Raw genomic sequence first — 21,690 nt, 5'->3', positions numbered from 1 at the left:
TCAAACAATTATACAAATGTTTATTAATTCAAAATAGGTATAAGTATCTGATAATATTAAATGTTTTTTCATTTCTCCATTCAATCTTTTTAAAATTATCTTTATAATGTTCTTTTCAGTTTTTTTTTCTGAAACAGATCCATTCTGTTGAAAAGTAATTTTATTATTATATAAATCATTTGTAAATTATAATTTGTAACGTATTATATAAATTGTAGATTATATAATAAATTATAAATTACCAAATACATTATTAAATTTTATATTGTAATATAATAGTTGTGATTGTTGTAAAATATAATATTTTATGACATATTATAAATTGATTATAATATTTTACAAATATTATAAAATATTGTACATGATATTTACTATAAATATGAATATATAATAATTATATATACACTATAGCTATTAGACAATATGATACCAAAAAAATGTGATGCCACCATAAATTCATTAAAAAAATTAGATAATTATATTATCATTTTAATATTATATAATAGTGCATAAAATAATGATATCAATTTTTATTATACCACTTGTAATATTTGTATTAGGTTTATATTGTCTTGTTTTTAGTATGTGAGTAATAGTTTTTATTTTTCATTCTGAATTAATCCATGAGAAAATCTCAATTATTTATCCTCTTTATTAACTTCTTTATAGTAAAAATAATAATAAATAATAGTTGAATTCTTAATATTAGAAGAAGATTATGGAGAATAACTAGGATTGATTCGTGTATTTAATATACTTATTATAATCAAGTTTTTTAAAGAAAAATTTATGCAGTTACAAATGCCTCATTAAAATTTTCATGGGATAAATACTGGACCATTTATGAAATATTTTTTAGTAAAGGTAAAAAACACAAATTTTACGCTTATTGACTCTCTTAAGTTAGATAAAAATAATAATATAATTTTTTCTTTATATATTAAGTTCGTGTAAAGAAAACAAAAGAATTTAATATTCCATGTCATGCATTTAATATTATCAACATACAAGAGCTGTCAAAAGACAAAAAAAAAAATACAACAAAAAGAGTTTAAAGTTATTCAACAATTAGAAGAAAAAAAAATGTAACGATTACTTCTTCTAAAGCCTATAAGAAGACATTTGAAGAAAAAAATACAAGAAAGTAAGTCATATTTTGCAAGTGTTGAAACTCTAATCGTGTGCCCTAAAACTTTGTGAGAACACTATTTGTGTTCATTACTGTCTAGTGGTAAATAGAACTTAAATCTTGTATACATTGAAAGATGTTATCCTCTCTAGTGAGAAATACCAGTGATGTATTGATCATTTAGATTTTGTATCAGTGTTGAATCATGAGTTTCTAGTGTAAAAAATACTTAGTATTGATCCAGAAGTGGCTAATGTAAAAAATACTCAATGTTAAGTCAAGAGTTACAAGTGTCAAGAACACTCAATGTTAGTCAGGAGTAACTTCTTAAAAGAATATTAGTTTGTACTTTACAAGAGTATATTGATTAGTAGAACTTGATTGGTTGATCAAGAACTAGACATAATTTATGAGATCAAACAAGTCAGTATAAAAATACTAAATATATGTTCTTTCATTTTATCTCTTACAATGCATGATATATAATTGTTTAAATAACTAAAGAAATAATTACGAAGATCTTTTATTTATACTTATATGATCTAACGACACGTAAAAAACTGTAAAAAAAAATTAAACACACAATCCAATTTTTTATTTTTTTTAGTGATTTTCAGACACAAAATATTGTAAATCTTTCTAAAGATCTTATCATTACTAATATAAATTGTACTTTGTGTGATTTGCTAATAGTCAAGGTAAAAAGAGTCCAAAAAATCACCTTAACATTACATCTCTTCCATGCATACAAAAAAAAGAGAGAGAATTGACTTATTATGAAATGACACTTCTATCAATAAATTATGGTTTATTCTTAGACCTATGCACACTTCATGTATTTGTTATATTCAAATTGCAAAATATAAGAAACATTCTCAAATTTTCTCTTATATAAAGATAGTACGAGATTGTAGATTTTTGTGATTGATGGATTACATTTCATATCTTAGTTTAGATTTCAATAATAAACAACTTTAGTCAATAAAACACATAAAAAACAAGAAAAAAGTATGAAACGTATTATAAAAGAGGATAAAAAAGATAAGAAATTATTATAGCAAAAGTAGAGCATGTGTAAAAATATCCATAAATAAAAAATAATTGAAAAATGAAAACAAGATAATAAGATTAGGACACCAAAGAAAAGAAAATAATATCCTATTAATGTATTATACAAGCCATTAGATAGTTATAAGGTGATACAATAAAGCATTACAATGTTATTCTTTTGCCTCTTATTTACTTATCAAACATTTAGTGTGCACTTAGTAGAGTTTTTGACACATACTAATTGATGGGTCTTTCCAACAAAATTAAGCACTTTTTCTTTCAATTCAGTTGTCACAAATCTGGTGCTTGTGGGTAGTGTGGCGGTGGCGAATGAAGCTCCGAGTTGTTCGCGCGGCGCTCCCCGCCGCAGCCACCACCACCCCTTTTCTCCACAGACTCTTCTCCGCGTCCAAATTAGACGACGAAAACGATGGTCATTTTGTGTCACTCCTTTGCGACATCGTTCGAGGAAAACAGAGTTGGAAGGTGGCTTTGAGCGACGCTTCAATTTCATCGGCATTGAGGCCCCATCACGTGGAACAAGTTTTGATCAACACCTTGGACGATTCCAAGTTAGCTTTGAGGTTCTTCAACTTTCTGGGTCTGCACAAAAACATGAACCACTCCACAGCCTCCTTCGCCATCTTGGTCCACGCGCTTGTTCAGTGCAGACTATTTTGGCCTGCTAATTCCCTCTTGCACACCCTTCTCCTTCGTGGGTCCCCCCCAAACTACGTTTTTTCACACTTTCTACACTCTTACAAGCATTGTAAGTTTGCGTCCACTTTGGGTTTCGATTTGCTGGTTCAGAGTTACGTGCTGAGTTCACGAGTTTCTGATGCTGTTGTCGTGGTGCAACTCATGTTTGCCAATGCTTTGTTGCCTGAGGTTAGAACATTGAGCTCCCTCTTGAACGGGCTTTTGAGAGTTAGAAAATTTATAACGGTTTGCGAATTGTTTGATCAGTCTGTGAATGCGGGTGTTCGACCTGATCCTTATACTTGCTCCGCTGTGGTTCGGAGTCTCTGCGAATTGAAAGATTTTTGTAGGGCTAAGGAGAAGATTCTCTGGATGGAATCTAATAGGTTTGCTTTGAGTGTTGTAACTTACAATGTCTTGATTCATGGGCTTTGCAAGGGTGATAGAGTTTGGGAAGCTGTTGAGGTTAAAAGATCGTTGAGGGTAAAGGGTTTAGAAGGTGATGTTGTTACATACTGTACATTAGTGCTTGGTTTTTGTAGGGTGCAGCAATTTGAGGCTGGAATTCAGCTTATGGATGATATGGTTGAATTGGGGCTTGCTCCATCCGAAGCTGCTGTGTCGGGGTTAGTAGATGGATTGAGAAAGCAGGGAAAGATTGATGATGCTTATGAGTTGGTAGTTAAGGTAGGGAGGTCTGGTTTTGTGCCGAATTTGTTTGTTTATAACGCATTGATCAATTCTTTGTGCAAAGGTGGAGATTTTGATAAGGCAGAGTTGCTTTATAATAATATGAGTTTGATGAACTTGCATCCCAATGGTATTACTTATTCCATTCTTATTGATTCCTTCTGCAGAAGGGGAAGGTTGGATGTTGCAAGATCTTATTTTGATAGAATGATAGAAGATGGTATAAGAGAAACTCTATATGCCTACAACTCTTTGATAAATGGCCAATGCAAGTTCGGGGATTTGAGTGTAGCCGAGTCTCTGTTTACTGAGATGATCAATAAAGGGGTGGAGCCAACTGCTACAACTTTTACGTCATTGATTAGTGCTTATTGCAAAAACCTACAACTACTAAAATCATTTGAGCTATATAATGAGATGATTGAGAAAGGAGTTACTCCAAACATTTATACTTTCACAGCACTTATTTCTGGGCTTTGCAGCACTAATAATATGGCAGAAGCATCCAAACTTTTTGATGATTTGCTTGAAAGGAAAATCAAGCCAACTGAGGTAACATATAATGTGTTGATTGAAGGGTATTGTAGGGATAACAACATTGATAAAGCCTTTGAATTGCTTGAAGACATGCTTCAAAAGGGCCTTGTCCCTGACACATATACCTATAGACCTCTTATCAGTGGCCTTTGCTCTAATGGTAGGGTTTCTGAAGCTGGAGATTTTATTGATGCTCTTCACAAGCAGAAAGTAAAGTTAAATGAGATGTGCTATAGTGCACTTCTACATGGCTATTGCCAGGAAGGAAGATTGGTGGAAGCACTGAGTGCTTCTTGTGAAATGATTCAAAGAGGAATCAACATGGATCTGGTTTGCCATGCTGTTCTTATCGACGGTGCTCTAAAGCAGCCAGACAGGAAAACATTTTTTGATGTCTTAAAAAATATGCATGATCAAGGATTGAGACCTGATAATGTAATATATACAAGTATGATAGATGCATACTCCAAAGAAGGATCTCTGAAGAAAGCTTTTGAATGCTGGGATTTGATGGTTACTGAGGAATGCTTTCCTAATGTCGTGACTTATACTGCTTTGATGAATGGTTTATGCAAAGCAGGAGAAATCGACAGAGCAGGTCTTCTTTTTAAAAAGATGCAGGCTGCAAATGTCCCTCCCAATTCAATCACGTATGGCTGTTTTCTTGACAATCTTACGAAGGAGGGGTATATGAAGGAAGCTACAGGGCTTCACCATGCAATGCTTAAAGGGCTTTTAGCAAACACTGTAACATACAACATTATTATCCGAGGCTTCTGCAGACTGGGTAGATTTCATGAAGCCACTGAAGTTCTTTCTGAAATGACTGAAAATGGTATTTTCCCTGACTGTGTTACCTATTCAACATTAATTTATGAGTATTGCAGAAGTGGCAATGTAGGGGCAGCTGTTAAATTATGGGATACCATGTTAAAGAAAGGTCTAAAACCAGATTTGGTTGCATACAACTTGCTAATATATGGCTGTTGCGTTAATGGAGAGCTCGACAAGGCATTTGAATTGCGTGATGATATGTTGAGGAGAGGGATGACGCCAAGACAAAATTTACGAGAATTGCAGAAGGGTGAAGATAAGAGCACTAGTTAAATTGTGGTATAACACGCACAAAACAAAGGTTTAAAACCTGTATTATGGTTGTTGCAGTAATGGCGGGCTCAGAGAAGGGTGAAGCAAGGCAAAATATATAGAATCTGCTGAGGTTCAGTTATCTGGAAATGAGGTTGGTGCTTGAAGCAAGTGGTTTCTAAAGCCTGAAAACGTTGAAGTGTCTGCATAAATAATCTCTATGCCAGGTGAAAGGTTAATATTTGCAAAGTTGAACAAATGTTCTATATAAGAATTAATGACAATTTTCCAAATATCATATATAAACTATGTACTATTCTTTCTGTAGAGGACAAAGTGGAACCTTCCAGACGTGAAAACGATCATTACCAAAAGGATAAGTGTAGAGAAGAACCGGTTCAAATATTGAAACTAGTTGCAAGGCCTATTTTCAATTTACTTGCAACTTGAAGATGCTATGACACTCTAATGCTAAGCAGTTACATTTGTTGTCATCATCGGTGATTACATAGAGTGCTGCTAAAGTATAGACTGCTTATGAAGCAATTGATACAAATTTTGGTTAGCTGTTTGAACATGAAAACTGCAAAAAATTGTATAGCTGTATGAACAGTAGGTAGTGTTTGACAGAACTTTTTTTGGAGTTCTCTATTACTTAAAGAGGAAAAGTTGAGTCACTCTGTGTACAAAAATGCTTAAAATAAAACCAACATTTTACCAACCAACAAAAGTCCAAAAGGTGAAGCTTCTGTCTGGAGACTCATTTTTCGCTCAATATTAAATATTAAAACAGCATTTTATTTTATGTAGTAAATCACCATTTTTTATTTTGATATTGCAGTTAAGTGATGTTTGGGCCAGCTACGTTATGATTGATCATCTCTGCAGTCTGGCTGAAGACAAATCATTCAGTAATTCAATTGGATATCTTGAAGCGGCCATCAAGCGATTGAAGTAGTGAAGATTCAAATCTATGATTGGTGCTAACCACCACTGCACAACTTGTTCATCCACCACTGAACATGCTCCTATTTGTTTAACTTCCAATTTTCTTTCCCCAATCCCATGAACCTTTTTTCGCATATCAGTGAAACGTAGGAGCGTGTTTAAGGCCTCTTCCAACCTTACAAAATAAGGTCTTAACTTTGAGTACCCCGTTAATTCTTTAATCATATTTTATTCATCTGTATTTTTTTTAACATTTCTAAAAACTCGTTCTGGAATGAATAGGAGGTTATCCGAGAAATTTGTGAGATGCAATGCAAGAATAAAAAATCCATAAATAAGCTTGTTCTAACCTGGCCCAATGGTTTGGATTACATGGTTTATAATTATCGAGCTATAAAAGATAATTCAGAAAATATAAAAAGTATTTGAAGAAATAAAAAGTTAGTAGCATAAATTCTACTGGAGAAAATGTAATATAAGTAATTAGCGACAGAACAACAGAAGAAAAGTAATTGATTAATTACAGGACGAAGGTAACACCTTCTAAAGATAAATTATTATATTATTTTTCATGTATAGTAAAAGTGTCCGATTTATCTTGGTTTATTTGAAGTTCATCTTTTGTTTTGGACTATTGTTCTTCTGTGTAATTATCTAATTATGCAGTGAAATCCAATTACTAATTTGGCTGAGACATTTCAATACCAATGACATTTCAATACCAATAACATTGCCTTGGTATGGGAGAAGATTTTCTTATTCCAAATGGCATATCCGAATTTTATTTCAATGGCTGAGAAATTCAAATACCTTCCAAAACCAATCAAGAACCACCATCAAAAAAATATGGAACCACCATGAATAAAACCTTGGCCATCAATCACCCTGATATAATTAATATCTCATACAAACAGAACATGGTTCCACAGTTTTTATCGGCAAGGATCTACAAGAAAAAAATTTATCATCATCATCATCACTGTCAACTAAAGATTAACCATAAATCTTTTTGTAGACCTGTCAACTAAAGATTAATTGTAAACCCTTTTGTAGTCAAAGAACACGGCAAATCTTGATATGGTCCATAATTCGTTCGATCTGCTATCCTTCGTGAACACTCGGGGTTCATGATAAACAGCACCATGTTGATCCAACAGAAGACTATAGTAGTTTAAGTCCACCAGTTACCTCATCTACTACTTCAACGGGTCCTGCACATCAACATCATCTTACATCAATCTACTTCTAGTATGAAAACAATGCATAACCAAAAAAGTTTATTCACTAGAGAAGAGTATTACCAAGAATTGACATCACTGTTCTGGAATCTAGAACAAAAAGGAAAAAAATGTAAATTAACTGCCATATGTATTAAATATATACAAATAACTATATTATACAGATCAAACAAGTAGAATTTGTATCGAATAACCAAAGTAAAGGCAGTCATTTATCTAACTTTACTATTTAACATGGAAATCAAACAATATTTTCTCACATGAGATAGACATATTATAGACAATCCAAAAGAACCAATTTAGCAACTCTACTAGTCAGAATGCAAGTATGAACCAACATTTTCGAGTATGAATTGATGTTCAATATAAAAAGGACCATGAGATGACCATTTCATTTCAGTGAGAAGCTGGGAAACTCTAGTCGCAATTCTAACTGTCCACAGCTTCTTATGATGCATAGACACAGTCCAGATAATGTTTAAAATACAAAGCTGACACAACACAACTACTCTTAAAATATATATGATGCAATGTGTAAGATACATGTCCATAAAAAGAATTCATAACACAAAATAAATACATAGTTGCAATTCCAAAAATCTAAATGGAGTTGTTGAACTGTAATAAAATAGAAAATTATAATCCATTTATCATAAATCATTGCCTACTGCCTACAAATAGGAATAAAACGTATGTCCTTGAATATCATTGGTAAAGCGGATAGCTTCAACATTGAGTTCATCAAGGGGCAATGTTTCTATGCTTTTATCTTATACAAGCATCTGTGTCTCATCTGTCTTCATTAGATTCTAAAAAACAAAAAACTTGGATACTTCAGAGATACTGGTGAAGCATCTAAGAGTTTCCATCAGATACATATCAAATACATATTCCACGAAGCAAATGCAAGCATCAAAGCTTCATAGATGACTTCCATAGATACAGTCTCACATATCACACAATTAATCAAGATATATGGCAAAAAGTGAGACAGAAAGAGAAGATTCACTTAATCCAAGAGTAACTATTGTCTTTAAAATAACCTTTTTTACAAAATTCCATATTACTTGACAGCTAGTTGATACTTGATACAAGCTACTCGATATCTATAAGCAACTACTTAATGGAATTTTCAAATACTCACTTGGTGCAATCTGTGTTCTCCCAGCATCAATTGTGATATGGGTGGGTAACTTCAGAGATTTAGCCCTTTCCTAACTCATTAAGCAATATTTTACAAAAACAAAACCAGCTTTAGATAAAAGTAGCCATGCATAAAAAGAATAATAAATGTGAAGAAAAAGATGTAGCAATTGCTTCGCAGAGAAAATGATGGAAGAAGACAATGGAAACCAGATTAATTGTTTTAATCTACTTCAGAGAAATTAAGTTTAGTCTACTTTTGGAGAAAGTCAAGCAATTGATAGAAGAGGAATTGATTATATAGACAAAGATAATACCAATAGATGATAGTGTCATGTATATGGTGCATTTGAATAATCTTTGATAAAAAGTGCTTTAATGATATAACATTTAAAAAGTGATTTCAGAAGCTACTCTTGCTTCCTGGCTTCCAAGGAAAAATTAAAACTATATTGTCAAGAAAATATCACCATTTTTATAAATATGTTTTCATTAAATAACAATATTTACCTCAGGAAAAAAACACAAACAAATGGCACCACAGTTTATATAAAACCAGTAGATAAAACAACATAGTCCATAACTACTTGATTCTAACTATATTTGCAGATAACATATTAAACCTTTTTATGCTATCCTTTTTTGTTAAAATTGAAGAGCTAGCAATATTTGTCCTCACAGGATAACTGCACTTTGTAACAAAGTTTACCATGTTGCCTTTGGGTAAGATACTTGACCTTTCCAAGTTAAAAAGTTAAGAACATAGAAAACCCTAGATTTTTTAGAATGATGTTAAAATAATACAAAATGCATCATTTACTCTGATGCCGTTTGATCCATTCAATAAGAAAGGCTTTAGGCAGTTCCAGTAAGTTAAACACTGACTCATTTTTTTCCCTCACTTCACTGGTTCAAGTGTCAAAAAGAATGTGTATTTTCTATTTTAATCCTAGTTGCTGACCTTGTCTTGCATATTTTCTCATGTAATTGCCAAACTTACTTCATGTGGTTCACTTCATGGGCAAAAGTGTGGACTAATATCTACTGAGTGAAAAATCAACAACTGAGGTCTTCACCATTTAATAGTTCGTTTTACTATTACAATCTTAGCCATTGACTTTTCGATTAACAGCTATATCTCCACATTTATCCTCTAAGGAGCACCCCTTTAACAGAGTCAAATCTTAAAACCTAAACTAGCAACCAATTTTTTACAAGCTTAACTAAAAGATAGGCAACTTTACATCTTTTTTGTTGAATTAAAGTTAATTGGTTTCCAATCAAATTACATTGTGATCAAATTACTGATTAATGTATTAAGGAATGCAAACAACACACTCTTTAGAGAATTCTTTATGACACACTTTTTCATTGGTTAAAACTCATTAGAAACTACAAAAATAATGAGTGGGACTCAAAAAATAAGAAGACACCCAAAAATCGTGTTTTTCAAAAAATTTCAGCCGATAGTATCGAGTGCAAAAACAGTGTGCAGCTAACATTTTTCTTGATGCATTATAGCAGCCAAGTACCCAGCACAAATTTTTACATAGATTACACAAAAACTTAGCTAATGCACAAAATTGACCTAAACAACACTCACTTGCAAAGCCAGCATATCTTCTTCGCTTTCAATTTTGACAACAACCTTTGGCTGCGCAGACATCTCCCACCTGCACATTGATATTTGACAAAAACTTCTGAATGAAATTATACAATGCAGATTAACCTTCAAGTGAAATCAAGGTTACCGCAGTACCTATTCAACGCCTTTGGTGCTCGATGAAGGAGCTTTTTATAGAGACCTAACGTTGCATGACTGCCAAAAAAACAGAGAAAGTAGTGAGTTTGAACCATTAATCAGATTTTCATTGAATAACAATAACATAAAAGCCCATAGAAATGAAATGAGAAGATGAAGATAAATGAAAAAAAGAGAGCTATAAATCAGTCCACAAACTAGACAACCAGAATAATAGAAGTCTCAACTCAAACTCAACATATTCAAAGTTAATATTTTGAAAAATTACAAACCTGCATTGAGCAGCAATCTTCCCTTTACCCATTTTAAGATCATTCCTGACAACGAGAATCTGCAGAAAAAGGAACAATTTTTATGTAGCCCATTAAGATTGAGTACATGGGTTTGGAGAAAAAAGGGGGGATTTTGAGTACCATCTTAAAATCATCGAGAATGTCAGCTAGTTGTTCAATCTGAAGGGGGTCTTTGAGTTTGGACTTACTATTCCTCTTCTTATTGTCTGTGTCGTTGAGAAGTGTAGCATCGTTGCGTTTGGCCAATAATTTACGTGAGAAGAGGAAAGTAGGAGGATACTGAGAACCAATGAAGTAACCCAAAGCAAGATAACCAGCGCCCACAAGAATGGCACTCAACCATGTCAGTTCCATCAATGATTCAACGATTTAGGGTTTCAGAGGAAGGGAACAATACCACTCAATCTCAACCTTTGTAAATGGTCAATTTCTCATACAAAGTGTACTTTTTTCTTTCTAAAGTGAGAAGATGGGCGAAATATATATATATATATATATATATATATATATATATATATATATATAAAGTCTCTTTATGCTCTTTTTAATAAAATAAATAAATAATCAAATTTTTTTATAATTTATTAATTCAAAATGGCAAACTCACAATGTTATATACATGTTTTGTTTGAAAAAGAAGAAATAAATAAAATCAAATTAACAGGTAGAATAGAACAGAAAGATAGAGAAATAGATAAAAATAATAATGGATAAGGTTTGGTTGAATGTAAATAAAAAAATAAATACAATGATTTTTTTTTAATATTTTCTATTTGAAAATTAATTTTATTTTTATTATTATACAAATTTTGTAAAGAAAAAAAAGAAACAATGTGCCGCCATAAACTATTACAGAAAAGAAAAAAAAAACAACTTGTAACATTTATACCATTAAACAACCATTTGCTAACTTTTTATTTAATGTATTTTTTTTAATTAGATAGTTTTTATCTTTTAATAAGTAAAAAATAATTTATTTATTTATTTTAACTATTTTTTTAAAATAACTGTTATATAATCTGTTCAAAATTATTTTTATAAATATATATATATATATATATATATATATATTAATTTTTTATTAATAATTCATAAATATAATAAAGTTATAAAATTGTATATTTTAATGTAATAGAATGGATGTATTTTCTTTAGTAATTATGTAAAAGAATAATTTTTAATTTATACAATTATTTTGTTTTGGATCTATTCATATTCTTATGTTTTTACTCCCTTTTAGCAAATTATTCATATTTTTTTTACTACCACTTATGCCTTTTATTATTTATCTACTATAAACTAAAAATAGTGTAAATATTATAATTATGCACAGCAAATTACAACACAAAAAGTATTTAATAAGATTTGTTAGAAATTTCTTGCAACATTTATCAAATGTTGTGTTTTGTAATAACATGGGTTCACCTCATTCATTTCTTTAAATAAGGATTTTTTTTTATGAAAACACATTGCACAGAAAATAATGTCGATGTTAATCGATTTTTTCAATTGATCTTCAATTGAAAATATTTTCATTTTCATACAAAATAATAGTAAGATTGATGGTTCTCTCAATTACATCATTTCTTATTCATTTTACTTAATTTTATTTTTACACTAACAAGAGTTTGCTAACCGTACCTCTCTGTGTGGAGGACGTATTGTATTTATATTCAAAAAAAGGTAACTGATTGCATACAGTGTTGGATCCATGATCCGATTCTTAAGGCAACTAACCAACTAACGTTATTCTTAAGCTAAGACTTGTTCAACTTCTACAAACGTGTTCCACTTCTACAGATGTGTTAGATTGATTAATTCTAACAGTCCCCTTCAATCCCAACAGGTTTTATACATGTTGAGATTGTTACAATGTGTAACAAAGAGAGTTCTAGATAGTGGTTTTGTTAGGATATCAGCCACTTGATCACTTGATGAAATAAACCGAACTTCCATTGCTTTGCGTGTCACTTGTTCTCAAACAAAATGGAAGTCAACTTCAATATGTTTTGTTCTTGCATGAAACACTGGATTTGAAGTTAAGTATGTAGCTCCTAGATTGTCACACCAGAGTCGAGGAGCTTTTAATTGATACACACCAAGCTCCTTCAATAATGATTTTATCCAGATCATTTCTATTGTCAAATTCGCAATGGCCTTGTATTCTGCTTCGGTGCTCGATCTGGACACTGAGGCTTGTTTTCTAGAGCTCCAGGAAATTAGATTTGCTCCAAGAAATACAACAAAGCCGCTAGTTGAACGTCGATCATCAGGAAAACCAGCCCAATCAGCATCAGAAAATCCGGACAACAGCATTGTTGGAGACTTCTGAATTCTGATTCCCAAATCTAATGTGCCCTTGACATAACGAAGGATTCTCTTTACAGCACTTCAATGAGCATCAGTAGGCGTATGAAGGTATTGGCGAACCTTGTTGACAGCAAATGCCAAATCAGGCCTGGTCATTGTCAAGTATTGCAATGCTCCCACAGTACTTATGTATTTAAATTGTTCTTCAATTGATAAGAGTGTTCCCTGCTCTTTGAATAATTTCTCAGCTGAGCCCATTGGAGTGGACATGGGTTTGCATTTTTCCATGTTTGCTTTCTTCAACAAATCTAATGCATATCTTCATTGTGACAGTGTGATGCCATCTCTTGCCTTATTGACTTCAATACCCAAAAAATACTCAAGATCACCTAAGTCTTTTACAGCAAAATCTATTTTCAACTTCTGAATCAACCTTTCGGTGGCTTGATTAGAGGAGCTCACGATAATTATATCATCAACGTATATGAGCATATAGATGGTTACCTCTCTGTTTTTAAGGATAAACAAAGATGAATCAACTACAGAAGCTCTAAAGCCTAATTCCATAAGCTTTCCAGTTAGCCTTGAGTGCCAAGCCTTTGGAGCCTGTTTCAGGCCATAAAGCGCTTTCTTGAGTTTGCATATGTATTCCTTTGGTTTATATGGGTCTTGAAATCCCGGTGGTTGTCGCATGTACACTTCCTCTTCCAAAATTCCATGCAAGAATGCATTTTGGATATCAATTTGTCTCATATTCCAGCCTTTGGTTACTGCTAGTGAAAGAATAACTCTGATTGTTGATGGCTTGACCACGAGGCTAAAGGTATCACTGTAATCAATGCCAAATCTTTGCTTGAACCCTTTAGCAACCAACCTTGCTTTCAATCTCTCCACTGATCCATCCGCTTTCTTTTTCACTTTATACACCCATCGACTATCAATGAGATTTATGCCAGGTTTTGGTGGAACGAGATCCCAGGTCTCATTATGTTGTAATGCTGAGAGCTCATTATTCATTGCTTCCCGCTAGCCTGGACTTTGTAGAGCTTCCTGCAGGTTTTGAGTTTCAGTAATTGTATCGGTCTCAGTAGCATTCTTCAGTACAGTTACTGTAGTCGGATTTTTGACAGTGACAGCACCGGTAAACTTTCTTGAGGTCTCTGAATATCTGACAGTACCATCAGTGAACTGTTTTGCTTGGACAATGTTATTTTTCAATCTTGTTCTCATTGGTTGTTGATTAATCGCCTTAGATGTTTCGCCATCAGAAGTTTCTTGTTCGAACATCTGTTCTTGGAAATTGGTTGGACTGTTCTCAGCTTCCTGTTCTGCAACAATTTTTGGACTTATTGTATTATCTGCAGGATGCAAGCTTATACCAGACAAGTTGTTATTAGCAACATTATTAGATTGACCATCAATTATATGAGAATCATTAACAACTGATTCAATATTTGTGAGAGCATTTTCAGTGTAAGGAACAGGTTTAACGAAGGCTGGAAGTAGAGCAGGCTGGTGTGAATTTTTGGTTTGGATTGATGACTTAGAATTTAATTCTTCAAAAGGAAACACATTTTCACCAAAGATTACATATCTAGAGATGTAAATTCGTTTTGTACTTCTATCTAAGCACTTGTATCCCTTATGAGAAGAACTATAACCTAAGAAGACACACCTAGTGGTTCGAAAACTCAGTTTCTTGGTGTTGTAAGGCCTTAAATTGGGCCAGCAAGCACAGCCAAACACCTTAAGCATGGTGTAATCTGGATTTTTTGCAAATAATTTATGAAGTGGTGTGTCTTGCTGTATGATTCGAGATGGTAGTCTATTTATAAGGAAACAAGCTGTATTGAAGGCTTCATCCCAATAGGACAGAGGCATGTTAGCTTGGACAAGTAAAGTAAGGCCAGTTTCCACAATGTGTCTATGTTTTCTTTCTACCAACCCATTTTGCTAATGTGTGTGAGGACAAGAAATACGATGCTCAATTCCAGTTGTTTTGAAATATTGGTGCAAACGATGGTATTCACCCCCCAATCTGACTAGACAAAGCGAATTTTGGTGTTTAGCATGGTTTCAACATGTTTTTGAAACTGAAGAAACACAGACTCAACATCAGACTTGCATTTCAAAAAATAAATCCAAACATATCTGCTAAAATCATCAACAAATGAAACATAATATTTAGAATTATTCACTGAGACAATGGCTGGACCCCATACATCAGTATGAATCAATTGAAGAGGTGTTGTAGATACATGTTGAGAAGAAACAAAGGGTAATTGATGTGCTTTTCCTAGTTGACAAGCATGGCAAATTAAGGAAGAAGAAACTCTAGTATCTATAGCTAAGTTATTATTTTTCAAGATTCTAATTGTGATTGGGGAAGCAGGATGCCCAAGTCTTCTGTGCCATTGTTCTTTCGAAAGTTTGGCTGTCAGGAATGCTTTGCTGGAATTATTTGGTGAAGTGTAGAGGCCATTCTTACATCCACTTGTGGCCACAACTGCTTGTTTAAGATTGTCTTCGGCTTGATATGCCTGATCAAATATGTGCCAACATTGCAAAGCACCATGGTTTGGCTTACCACAAATCTGACAGACGTTGTCTGAGTTGCTTTGTGCCTTTGATGGCTGACGTCCAGAATTGTTTATAGTGTGCCATGTTTGTCCTCGGCCACCATTTGATTGACGACCACGACCACCACAACGTCCATTAGTTCCTCCTCGATTAGGCATTCTGTTGACATTGTTAGCAGAAGAAAATTGCTCAAGAGTACCATTACGCAGATGACGCATCTCGTAGCTCAGCATATGAGCATACACATCGCTGACAGTGTAAACATCTGTTCTAGTTGTAATGCTTGTGACAAGAGGATCATAATCTGGACCAAGTCCTTGCAGCATGTAGGCGATGAGTTCTTCATCCTCTACTCGCTTGCCAATGGCAGCAAGAGTGTCTCCGAGACGTTTTACTTTACGAAAATAGTTAGCAATTGTCATGTCCTTCTTTTGGATCATGGAGAGTTCCATACGGATCTGCATTACTCGTGCTCGAGACGTGGAGGCAAATTGCCGCTCCAGCGTAGCCCAGGCTTCTCGTGCAGTGGTGATTCCGACCACCGTGTTGAGAACTTCCTCGGTAACCGATGAGTTGATGAGACTGAGTACCAGTTGGTCCTGGGGGTACCAGACTATGAATTCAGGATTAACAATAATTTTGCGGCTCCATGTTTCTTCACTTGACTCAATAATAATCGTTTGGTTTGGTGGTGGCATGGATCCATCCACAAACCCAACCAGCCCCTGACTACGTAAGTAGGGAAGGATTTAAGCAGACCACAACAAATAATTTTCTTGTGTGAGTTTAACACTAATCACTTGGCTGATTGATGGTGAAGACATTGTATTGATTTGAAGGGAGTTCGACATGGTTAGCAGCAGAAAAGATGGATCTCGTGGATCTCTAGTGCTCTGATACCGTAACAAGAGTTGCTAACAGTACCGCTCTGTGTGGAGGACGTATTGTATTTATATTCAAAAAAGGGTAACTGATTGCATACAGAGTTGGATCCATGATCCGATTCTTAAGGCAACTAACCAACTAACGCTATTCTTAAGCTAAAACTTGTTCAACTTCTACAAACGTGTTCCACTTCTCCAGATGTGTTAGATTGACTAATTCTAACATACACATCACACATCCTCTATCACTTGTTTATGCAATGATAACGATCATATACTCTATTTTATAATTTATGTTTGTAATAACATTTGATGTATATGTAATGGTATTATAAGTATATAAACCGATTATATATCTTGATGATGGTGCAAAGAAAGAAATGGATTGAAAATGCATTATATTAATTTTGACATTTGATCTACTTGGGAGTTTTTATTTACGGTTAGTTTAGAAAATAAAAAAACTCCACCAAAAATTTGTATATAAGAAAGAAATAATACCATTCAACCATTTCTTTGCACCTAATGGAAATAATAAGAATCCTTTATTATAGTAGGCAATCATTCATTTCCCATTTTGAATTAGTTATTCATTTTGTTTTCATTATTTTCCCTATACTTTTTTTCTGTCATAATTTGAACACACTCTTTTTGTATGAAAATAAATTAGTATTATATCATTTCTCATAATGTATTTTTTAATTAGATAGTTTTATCTTTTAGTAGATAAATAAAAATATGAATAGAATGAATGTACTTTCTTTAGTAATTATGTAAAAATATGACTTTTTAATCTATACAATTGTTTTGTTTTGGGTCTATTCATATTTTTAAATATTTTTACTCCTTTTTTTAAGCAAATTATTCATATTTTTTTACTGCCGCTTATGCCTTTTCTTATTTATATGTTATAAACAAAAAAAATAGGGTAAATACGTGTCTGGAAAACAGATATCAATAAGACAACTGTAAAAGTTATATAAATTTGATGTAATAAGTTTAAATATAAATATATACAATAAAGAATAATTTTATAATTAAATAATATAAAAAAGTATATTAAAATAATAATATTGGAAATAAGAATTAAAATATAAATATATATAATAAAGAATAAATTTATAATTAAATAATATCAAAAATATTAAAATAATAATGCATGAAAACACACTGCTTTAATCAATTTTGCCTTTATTAAAAATTGTAACCTTCTCTTTTGCGTTACATAGTTTGTCAATATCTTTAAATTTGGAATATTTAACAAAAAAGAAAACGTTTTACTATTATATTATTAAGTATGAATTGCACTCATTTATATATATTTTTTATTATTAACAAAAATTGTATTTAAGTGCTAATGTTAGAGTCATACACTGGTTAGGCCTTTATTAGTCATAATATTTAATATTAATATGCGTTAAAATACGTTATGAATAAAAGATATGATGTTACAAGAAGAAAATGATGAAGTTATTAAAGATAAAAGAAATAATTTATTGTTTCAATTTATATTTTAGAGATCAAATTCAGAATATGAGCAATAGCAGTAATAGTTGGGAGAGTCTATTCACAACATCATATGAACTAGCTATAAAAAGCGAAGCATGCTATATTCATCATCTCTTAGAAGCATTTATCTGTTTCAAATCCAATCCTAAACCCTAATAAGATAGAAACAAAGAAAAGGAAATTTAAAAATGGTAGTGCAGGGAAAACAGAGGTGGCGGGGCACCACATCCACATTTCCCCATGAGCCTCTGTTTTCAATTTCATCGTCATTATTAATATTAATTATTAATGGAAATATGTGATTGCATTATCTCTGTAGAAGATATTTTGGCTTGTCCATGCTCTACGTTCACATATCACTGACACGACTACTGAGCCAAACACCAAACACTACCACGTGCTATTTCGCATCGATTTAATCATCGAAACAAAATCATGAACAGTGAAAACCATCCACAACAATCCAAATGTTTCTTCCAGAAAACAGATTAGATGAGAAACAGTAAAACTAGAATGATGAAATGCAACAGAAATTGAAATCATGGAAGACAAAGAAAACTAGAGAGAATAATAAAGATCCTAAAATTATTTTTATTGAAGGTAGCTCATCATTTTTATATTTCTCATGACACACTCCAATCACTCTATTACCACATACTGATATTAGAAATAAAGGAAAGGATTCAAAGGGAAGGACGCCACAATCCCCTATAAAAGATAACACAGAAAAAAACGACACCGAAAACAGACACAGATTCAGAGCCACCAGCACAGAGACAACAACCGCCTCGGGTCAACGCCGTCCATCTAGGAGAGTTGACCACAGTCAGCGATGGCGACCGGCCTCGCGGTCTTGCCGGATCCGGATCCGACCTTCTCGATGTCCTTCACCACGTCCAGGCCTTCGACGACCTGTCCGAACACCACGTGCTTGCCGTCGAGCCACTCCGTCTTCGTTGTGCAGATGAAGAACTGAGATCCGTTGGTTCCGGGACCGGCGTTGGCCATGGACAGAATGCCGGGGCCGGTGTGCTTCTTCACGAAGTTCTCGTCTGCGAACTTGGCGCCGTAGATCGACTCGCCTCCTGTACCGTTTCCGGCAGTAAAGTCACCGCCCTGGCACATGAAGTTCGGGATCACACGATGGAAGATCGATCCCTTGAAGTGGAGCGGCTTGCCGCTGCGACCGACTCCCTTCTCACCGGTGCAAAGGGCGCGGAAGTTCTCGGCGGTGCGGGGAGTGACGTCGGCGTAGAGCTCAAACACGATCCTGCCGGCGGGTTGGCCGCCGATGGTCATGTCGAAGAAGACCTTAGGGTTCGGCATAGTTGCAGAGACGGGAAATGGAAGTCACAGTAAGGAAGCAGAAGAGGGATTAGGGTTTTGGTTGACGTTGAGATTGACGAGAGAGAGAGATATTTATAGTGGCGCGTGATGGCGAATGGCTCCGGAAGTGACCGTTTGATGGGACACGTGGCGGGGTGTTAGTGAAGTGGATTAACTATGGTTGAGTTTGGAGTTGACTAGGGTTAGTTAAGCGGATCCTATGTCACGGATATGCTCTTCTTATTATGCCTGTGAGTTTGATGGGTGTGGACTTTTCAAGCTTTTTTTCTTCTTAAAACCATTTTTTAACATCTTTTTACTATAAAAAATTCAAAATTAAATCATTTTCTTTACACATTCATAAACCCCACTCATTTAGGACACAATGTCCCTTCATATCTTAATCATCTTCTTTTAAACAAATTTATCTAACTCATTAACTGCATCATATATTTTTTGTACTTTTCAAGTCAACAAAAACATTCCAAATATAGCACTATTATGAAATTAATTTTAAATTTAATTACAAGACAAATATTCAACTTATTGTAAAAAACTTCCTCCTAATTCAATAACTGAAAAAATTGTTTATGGTTAACAAATATATATTAATTGTATTGAACTAAAATGTCAAATAAAAAAAAGTTACAATTTTTATTATACCAAAATTATGTTTGTACTTTTTAAATAAGCATTTTTAATTTATGTTTTACATTTAAAAACATTTACTGAACTTAAAAGAAAATATGTTTATTTTCCATGATTTAATCAGAGCAATAAAATTGTAAATTTTATTATTTCAGCTTTAAAATTAAGTTTCTTTAAGTTAAATTTGAAATGTTTTTCCTGAATTTTCTGCTTTTTAAATTTGGAATAAAGAAAGTGTGTTGTTGTGGAGGAGAAATTGGTGGAGTTTTATTTGATATTTAAAAGTGTGTTTATGAGAAGGGGAAAAAAGAGAAAGAAAAAGAAAAGAAAAGAAAAGAAAAGAAAAGTTGCGTGAGAATTTTGATTATATTATTTGGTGGAGATAGCGTGAGAATTAGTTGATGTGAAAAAAGATGGGACGAATGAATGTGGACATGGATTCATCAAAGGAGGGACCATGCATCGCTCTCTTTTCTTTCAACATTTTTCTGTCACTTCGACACTGTTACATTTCTAAGCCACAAAAACCTCTCCATTTTTTTTTATTTCTATCACGTGATTTTAATATACATTTTTGGCACTGGTTAAAGTTTTTAAAAATATAAACCACTTTTCTAAATGAAAAGTGAAACTTGGATCATTTGCGTATAAAAAAATGTGTTATTAATGTTCTTAGAAGTAGCTGGCCAGAAGCATTCATTACTGTGTCAAGTCAATGCAGTCCACTTTCATTCCCAAAACTCATTTAATAATAAAAAAATATATACTTTAATAATCCTGTTAGTTATATATAATTTTTATGTGACAGTTTTAAAAAACTTATAATAAAATTGTGTAAAATATTATTAAAATGATAATATTGGGAGTTATATCATGGTTTAGAAAAAAAAAAGCTATCAATATCCCAATGATATATAGTCTTTCTGGTGTTGAAGCTTTAATTTCCTAATATTTTTAAAAAATGTCTTTTTTACCTTGTTTTTTTATGACAGAAAACATACTTTATAGAGTCAATAATTGAAATAATTTTTTATAAAATCAAATATTAAAAAAATAATTTTGGAATATAGAAAATAAAATAAAAATACTTCTAGTCTCGAAGAATAAAGAATAAAGTAGAAGCTTGCTTGTTGTCAAATCAAATAAATAGCCATATATATATATATATATATTAATAAGATATATTTCCGATCTTAGGAAAAAAATCAAACAAATGAAAGGTATATAAAAAATATATGGAAAAGGCAAAGATTATGAAAAAGCTGAGGTGTGTGTAAGTATTTGATTTCGTTGATGCCCCTTAATGACACTTTTTTTTCCTGAAAAAGAGGGCTAAAGTCATTTAATAATTTCAATTCAGAGATGCTATTATTACAACTTATAAACAACATCTAGAATGTGAGAAAATTTGTTTCTATTATAATAATGATGACGACGATGGGTTGAGCTTTCTTTCAAGTTTTCTAAATTTTATATTTAATAAATATTTTTAATACTCTTATAGAGATTAAGAATGATAATAAATATGGTATTTATTAAAAATAACTATCGTATAAATAAATACCTTATTTTCATTTCTTACAAATAATTTTAATTTATGTATTAAATTTTGGTAGAATTCTACATCAACTAAACATATAATATATAATATGTAATTAAGTTTAGAATCCACTACTTAATATCTAAGAATTTATTGAATATATCGTCTCATCCACTGTATTATCCATAACATAAAATCTCACAAATTAACAACCTGAACGTGAAAGAATGAATTAAGTTTATTTCTTAAGCTTTTTCATTAGCAGTCTCATTTGAAATTTAAATTTCCACGAAACTAGGGTTCCAGCAATTGCTGGAC

The 21,690-nt window shown here is 32.7% G+C and overlaps 3 protein-coding genes and 1 non-coding gene across 6 annotated transcripts; 1 reads left to right on the top strand and 3 right to left on the bottom strand.

Moving 5' to 3' along the window:
• Window positions 1-2,382: 2,382 nt before the first annotated feature.
• Window positions 2,383-6,437, top strand: LOC137831206 (putative pentatricopeptide repeat-containing protein At5g59900). Of its 2 annotated transcripts, none has more exons than XM_068639149.1 (3): window positions 2,383-5,418; window positions 5,520-5,930; window positions 6,033-6,437. In XM_068639149.1, the coding sequence occupies exon 1, from the start codon at window positions 2,510-2,512 to the stop codon at window positions 5,210-5,212; it is 2,703 nt and encodes a 900-aa protein (XP_068495250.1). In that variant the 5' UTR covers window positions 2,383-2,509; the 3' UTR covers window positions 5,213-5,418; window positions 5,520-5,930; window positions 6,033-6,437. The 2 variants fall into 2 exon arrangements, with proteins under 2 accessions (XP_068495250.1, XP_068496046.1); XM_068639945.1 differs by having other exon boundaries at window positions 2,383-5,425.
• A 571-nt stretch (window positions 6,438-7,008) lies between these two features.
• LOC137830140 (uncharacterized) lies at window positions 7,009-11,048 on the bottom strand. Of its 2 annotated transcripts, none has more exons than XR_011084299.1 (7): window positions 10,696-11,048; window positions 10,555-10,613; window positions 10,280-10,339; window positions 10,124-10,193; window positions 8,522-8,595; window positions 7,441-7,467; window positions 7,009-7,350 (listed from the first exon to the last, which is right to left on the bottom strand). XR_011084299.1 is itself a non-coding variant. In XM_068637693.1 (7 exons), exons 1-7 carry the CDS (start codon window positions 10,927-10,929, stop codon window positions 7,301-7,303), a joined length of 570 nt encoding a protein of 189 aa, XP_068493794.1. In that variant the 5' UTR covers window positions 10,930-11,048; the 3' UTR covers window positions 7,009-7,300. The 2 variants fall into 2 exon arrangements, 1 of the variants encoding a protein (XP_068493794.1); XM_068637693.1 differs by having other exon boundaries at window positions 8,522-8,591.
• Window positions 11,049-15,682: 4,634 nt separating this feature from the next.
• Window positions 15,683-15,821, bottom strand: LOC137811727 (small nucleolar RNA Z247). The gene has a single exon (XR_011081130.1). It is a non-coding gene; the product is annotated as a small nucleolar RNA Z247 (small nucleolar RNA).
• Window positions 15,822-18,429: 2,608 nt separating this feature from the next.
• On the bottom strand, window positions 18,430-19,266 carry LOC137829378 (peptidyl-prolyl cis-trans isomerase 1). Its single transcript, XM_068636505.1, has one exon. The coding sequence runs from the start codon at window positions 19,182-19,184 to the stop codon at window positions 18,666-18,668; it is 519 nt and encodes a 172-aa protein (XP_068492606.1). The 5' UTR covers window positions 19,185-19,266; the 3' UTR covers window positions 18,430-18,665.
• Between the last annotated feature and the right edge of the window lie 2,424 nt (window positions 19,267-21,690).

This window comes from Phaseolus vulgaris, chromosome 11 (assembly GCF_000499845.2).
Source record: "Phaseolus vulgaris cultivar G19833 chromosome 11, P. vulgaris v2.0, whole genome shotgun sequence".
NCBI classification, from domain to species: Eukaryota; Viridiplantae; Streptophyta; class Magnoliopsida; order Fabales; family Fabaceae; genus Phaseolus; species Phaseolus vulgaris.
This window is presented reverse-complemented; position numbering and strand designations above follow the sequence as displayed.

Excerpts from the sequence above, each read along its gene's own strand:
- LOC137830140 (XM_068637693.1), bottom strand. The coding sequence starts at position 10,929 with ATGGAACTGACATGGTTGAGTGCCATTCTTGTGGGCGCTGGTTATCTT. Across the intron at positions 10,614-10,695 it reads TTCTCGATGATTTTAAGATG|ATTCTCGTTGTCAGGAATGA; the intron begins GTACTCAAAATC and ends CTTTTTCTGCAG. Across the intron at positions 7,351-7,440 it reads AACAGTGATGTCAATTCTTG|GACCCGTTGAAGTAGTAGAT; the intron begins GTAATACTCTTC and ends GTTGATGTGCAG.
- LOC137831206 (XM_068639149.1), top strand. The coding sequence starts at position 2,510 with ATGAAGCTCCGAGTTGTTCGCGCGGCGCTCCCCGCCGCAGCCACCACC.
- LOC137829378 (XM_068636505.1), bottom strand. The coding sequence starts at position 19,184 with ATGCCGAACCCTAAGGTCTTCTTCGACATGACCATCGGCGGCCAACCC.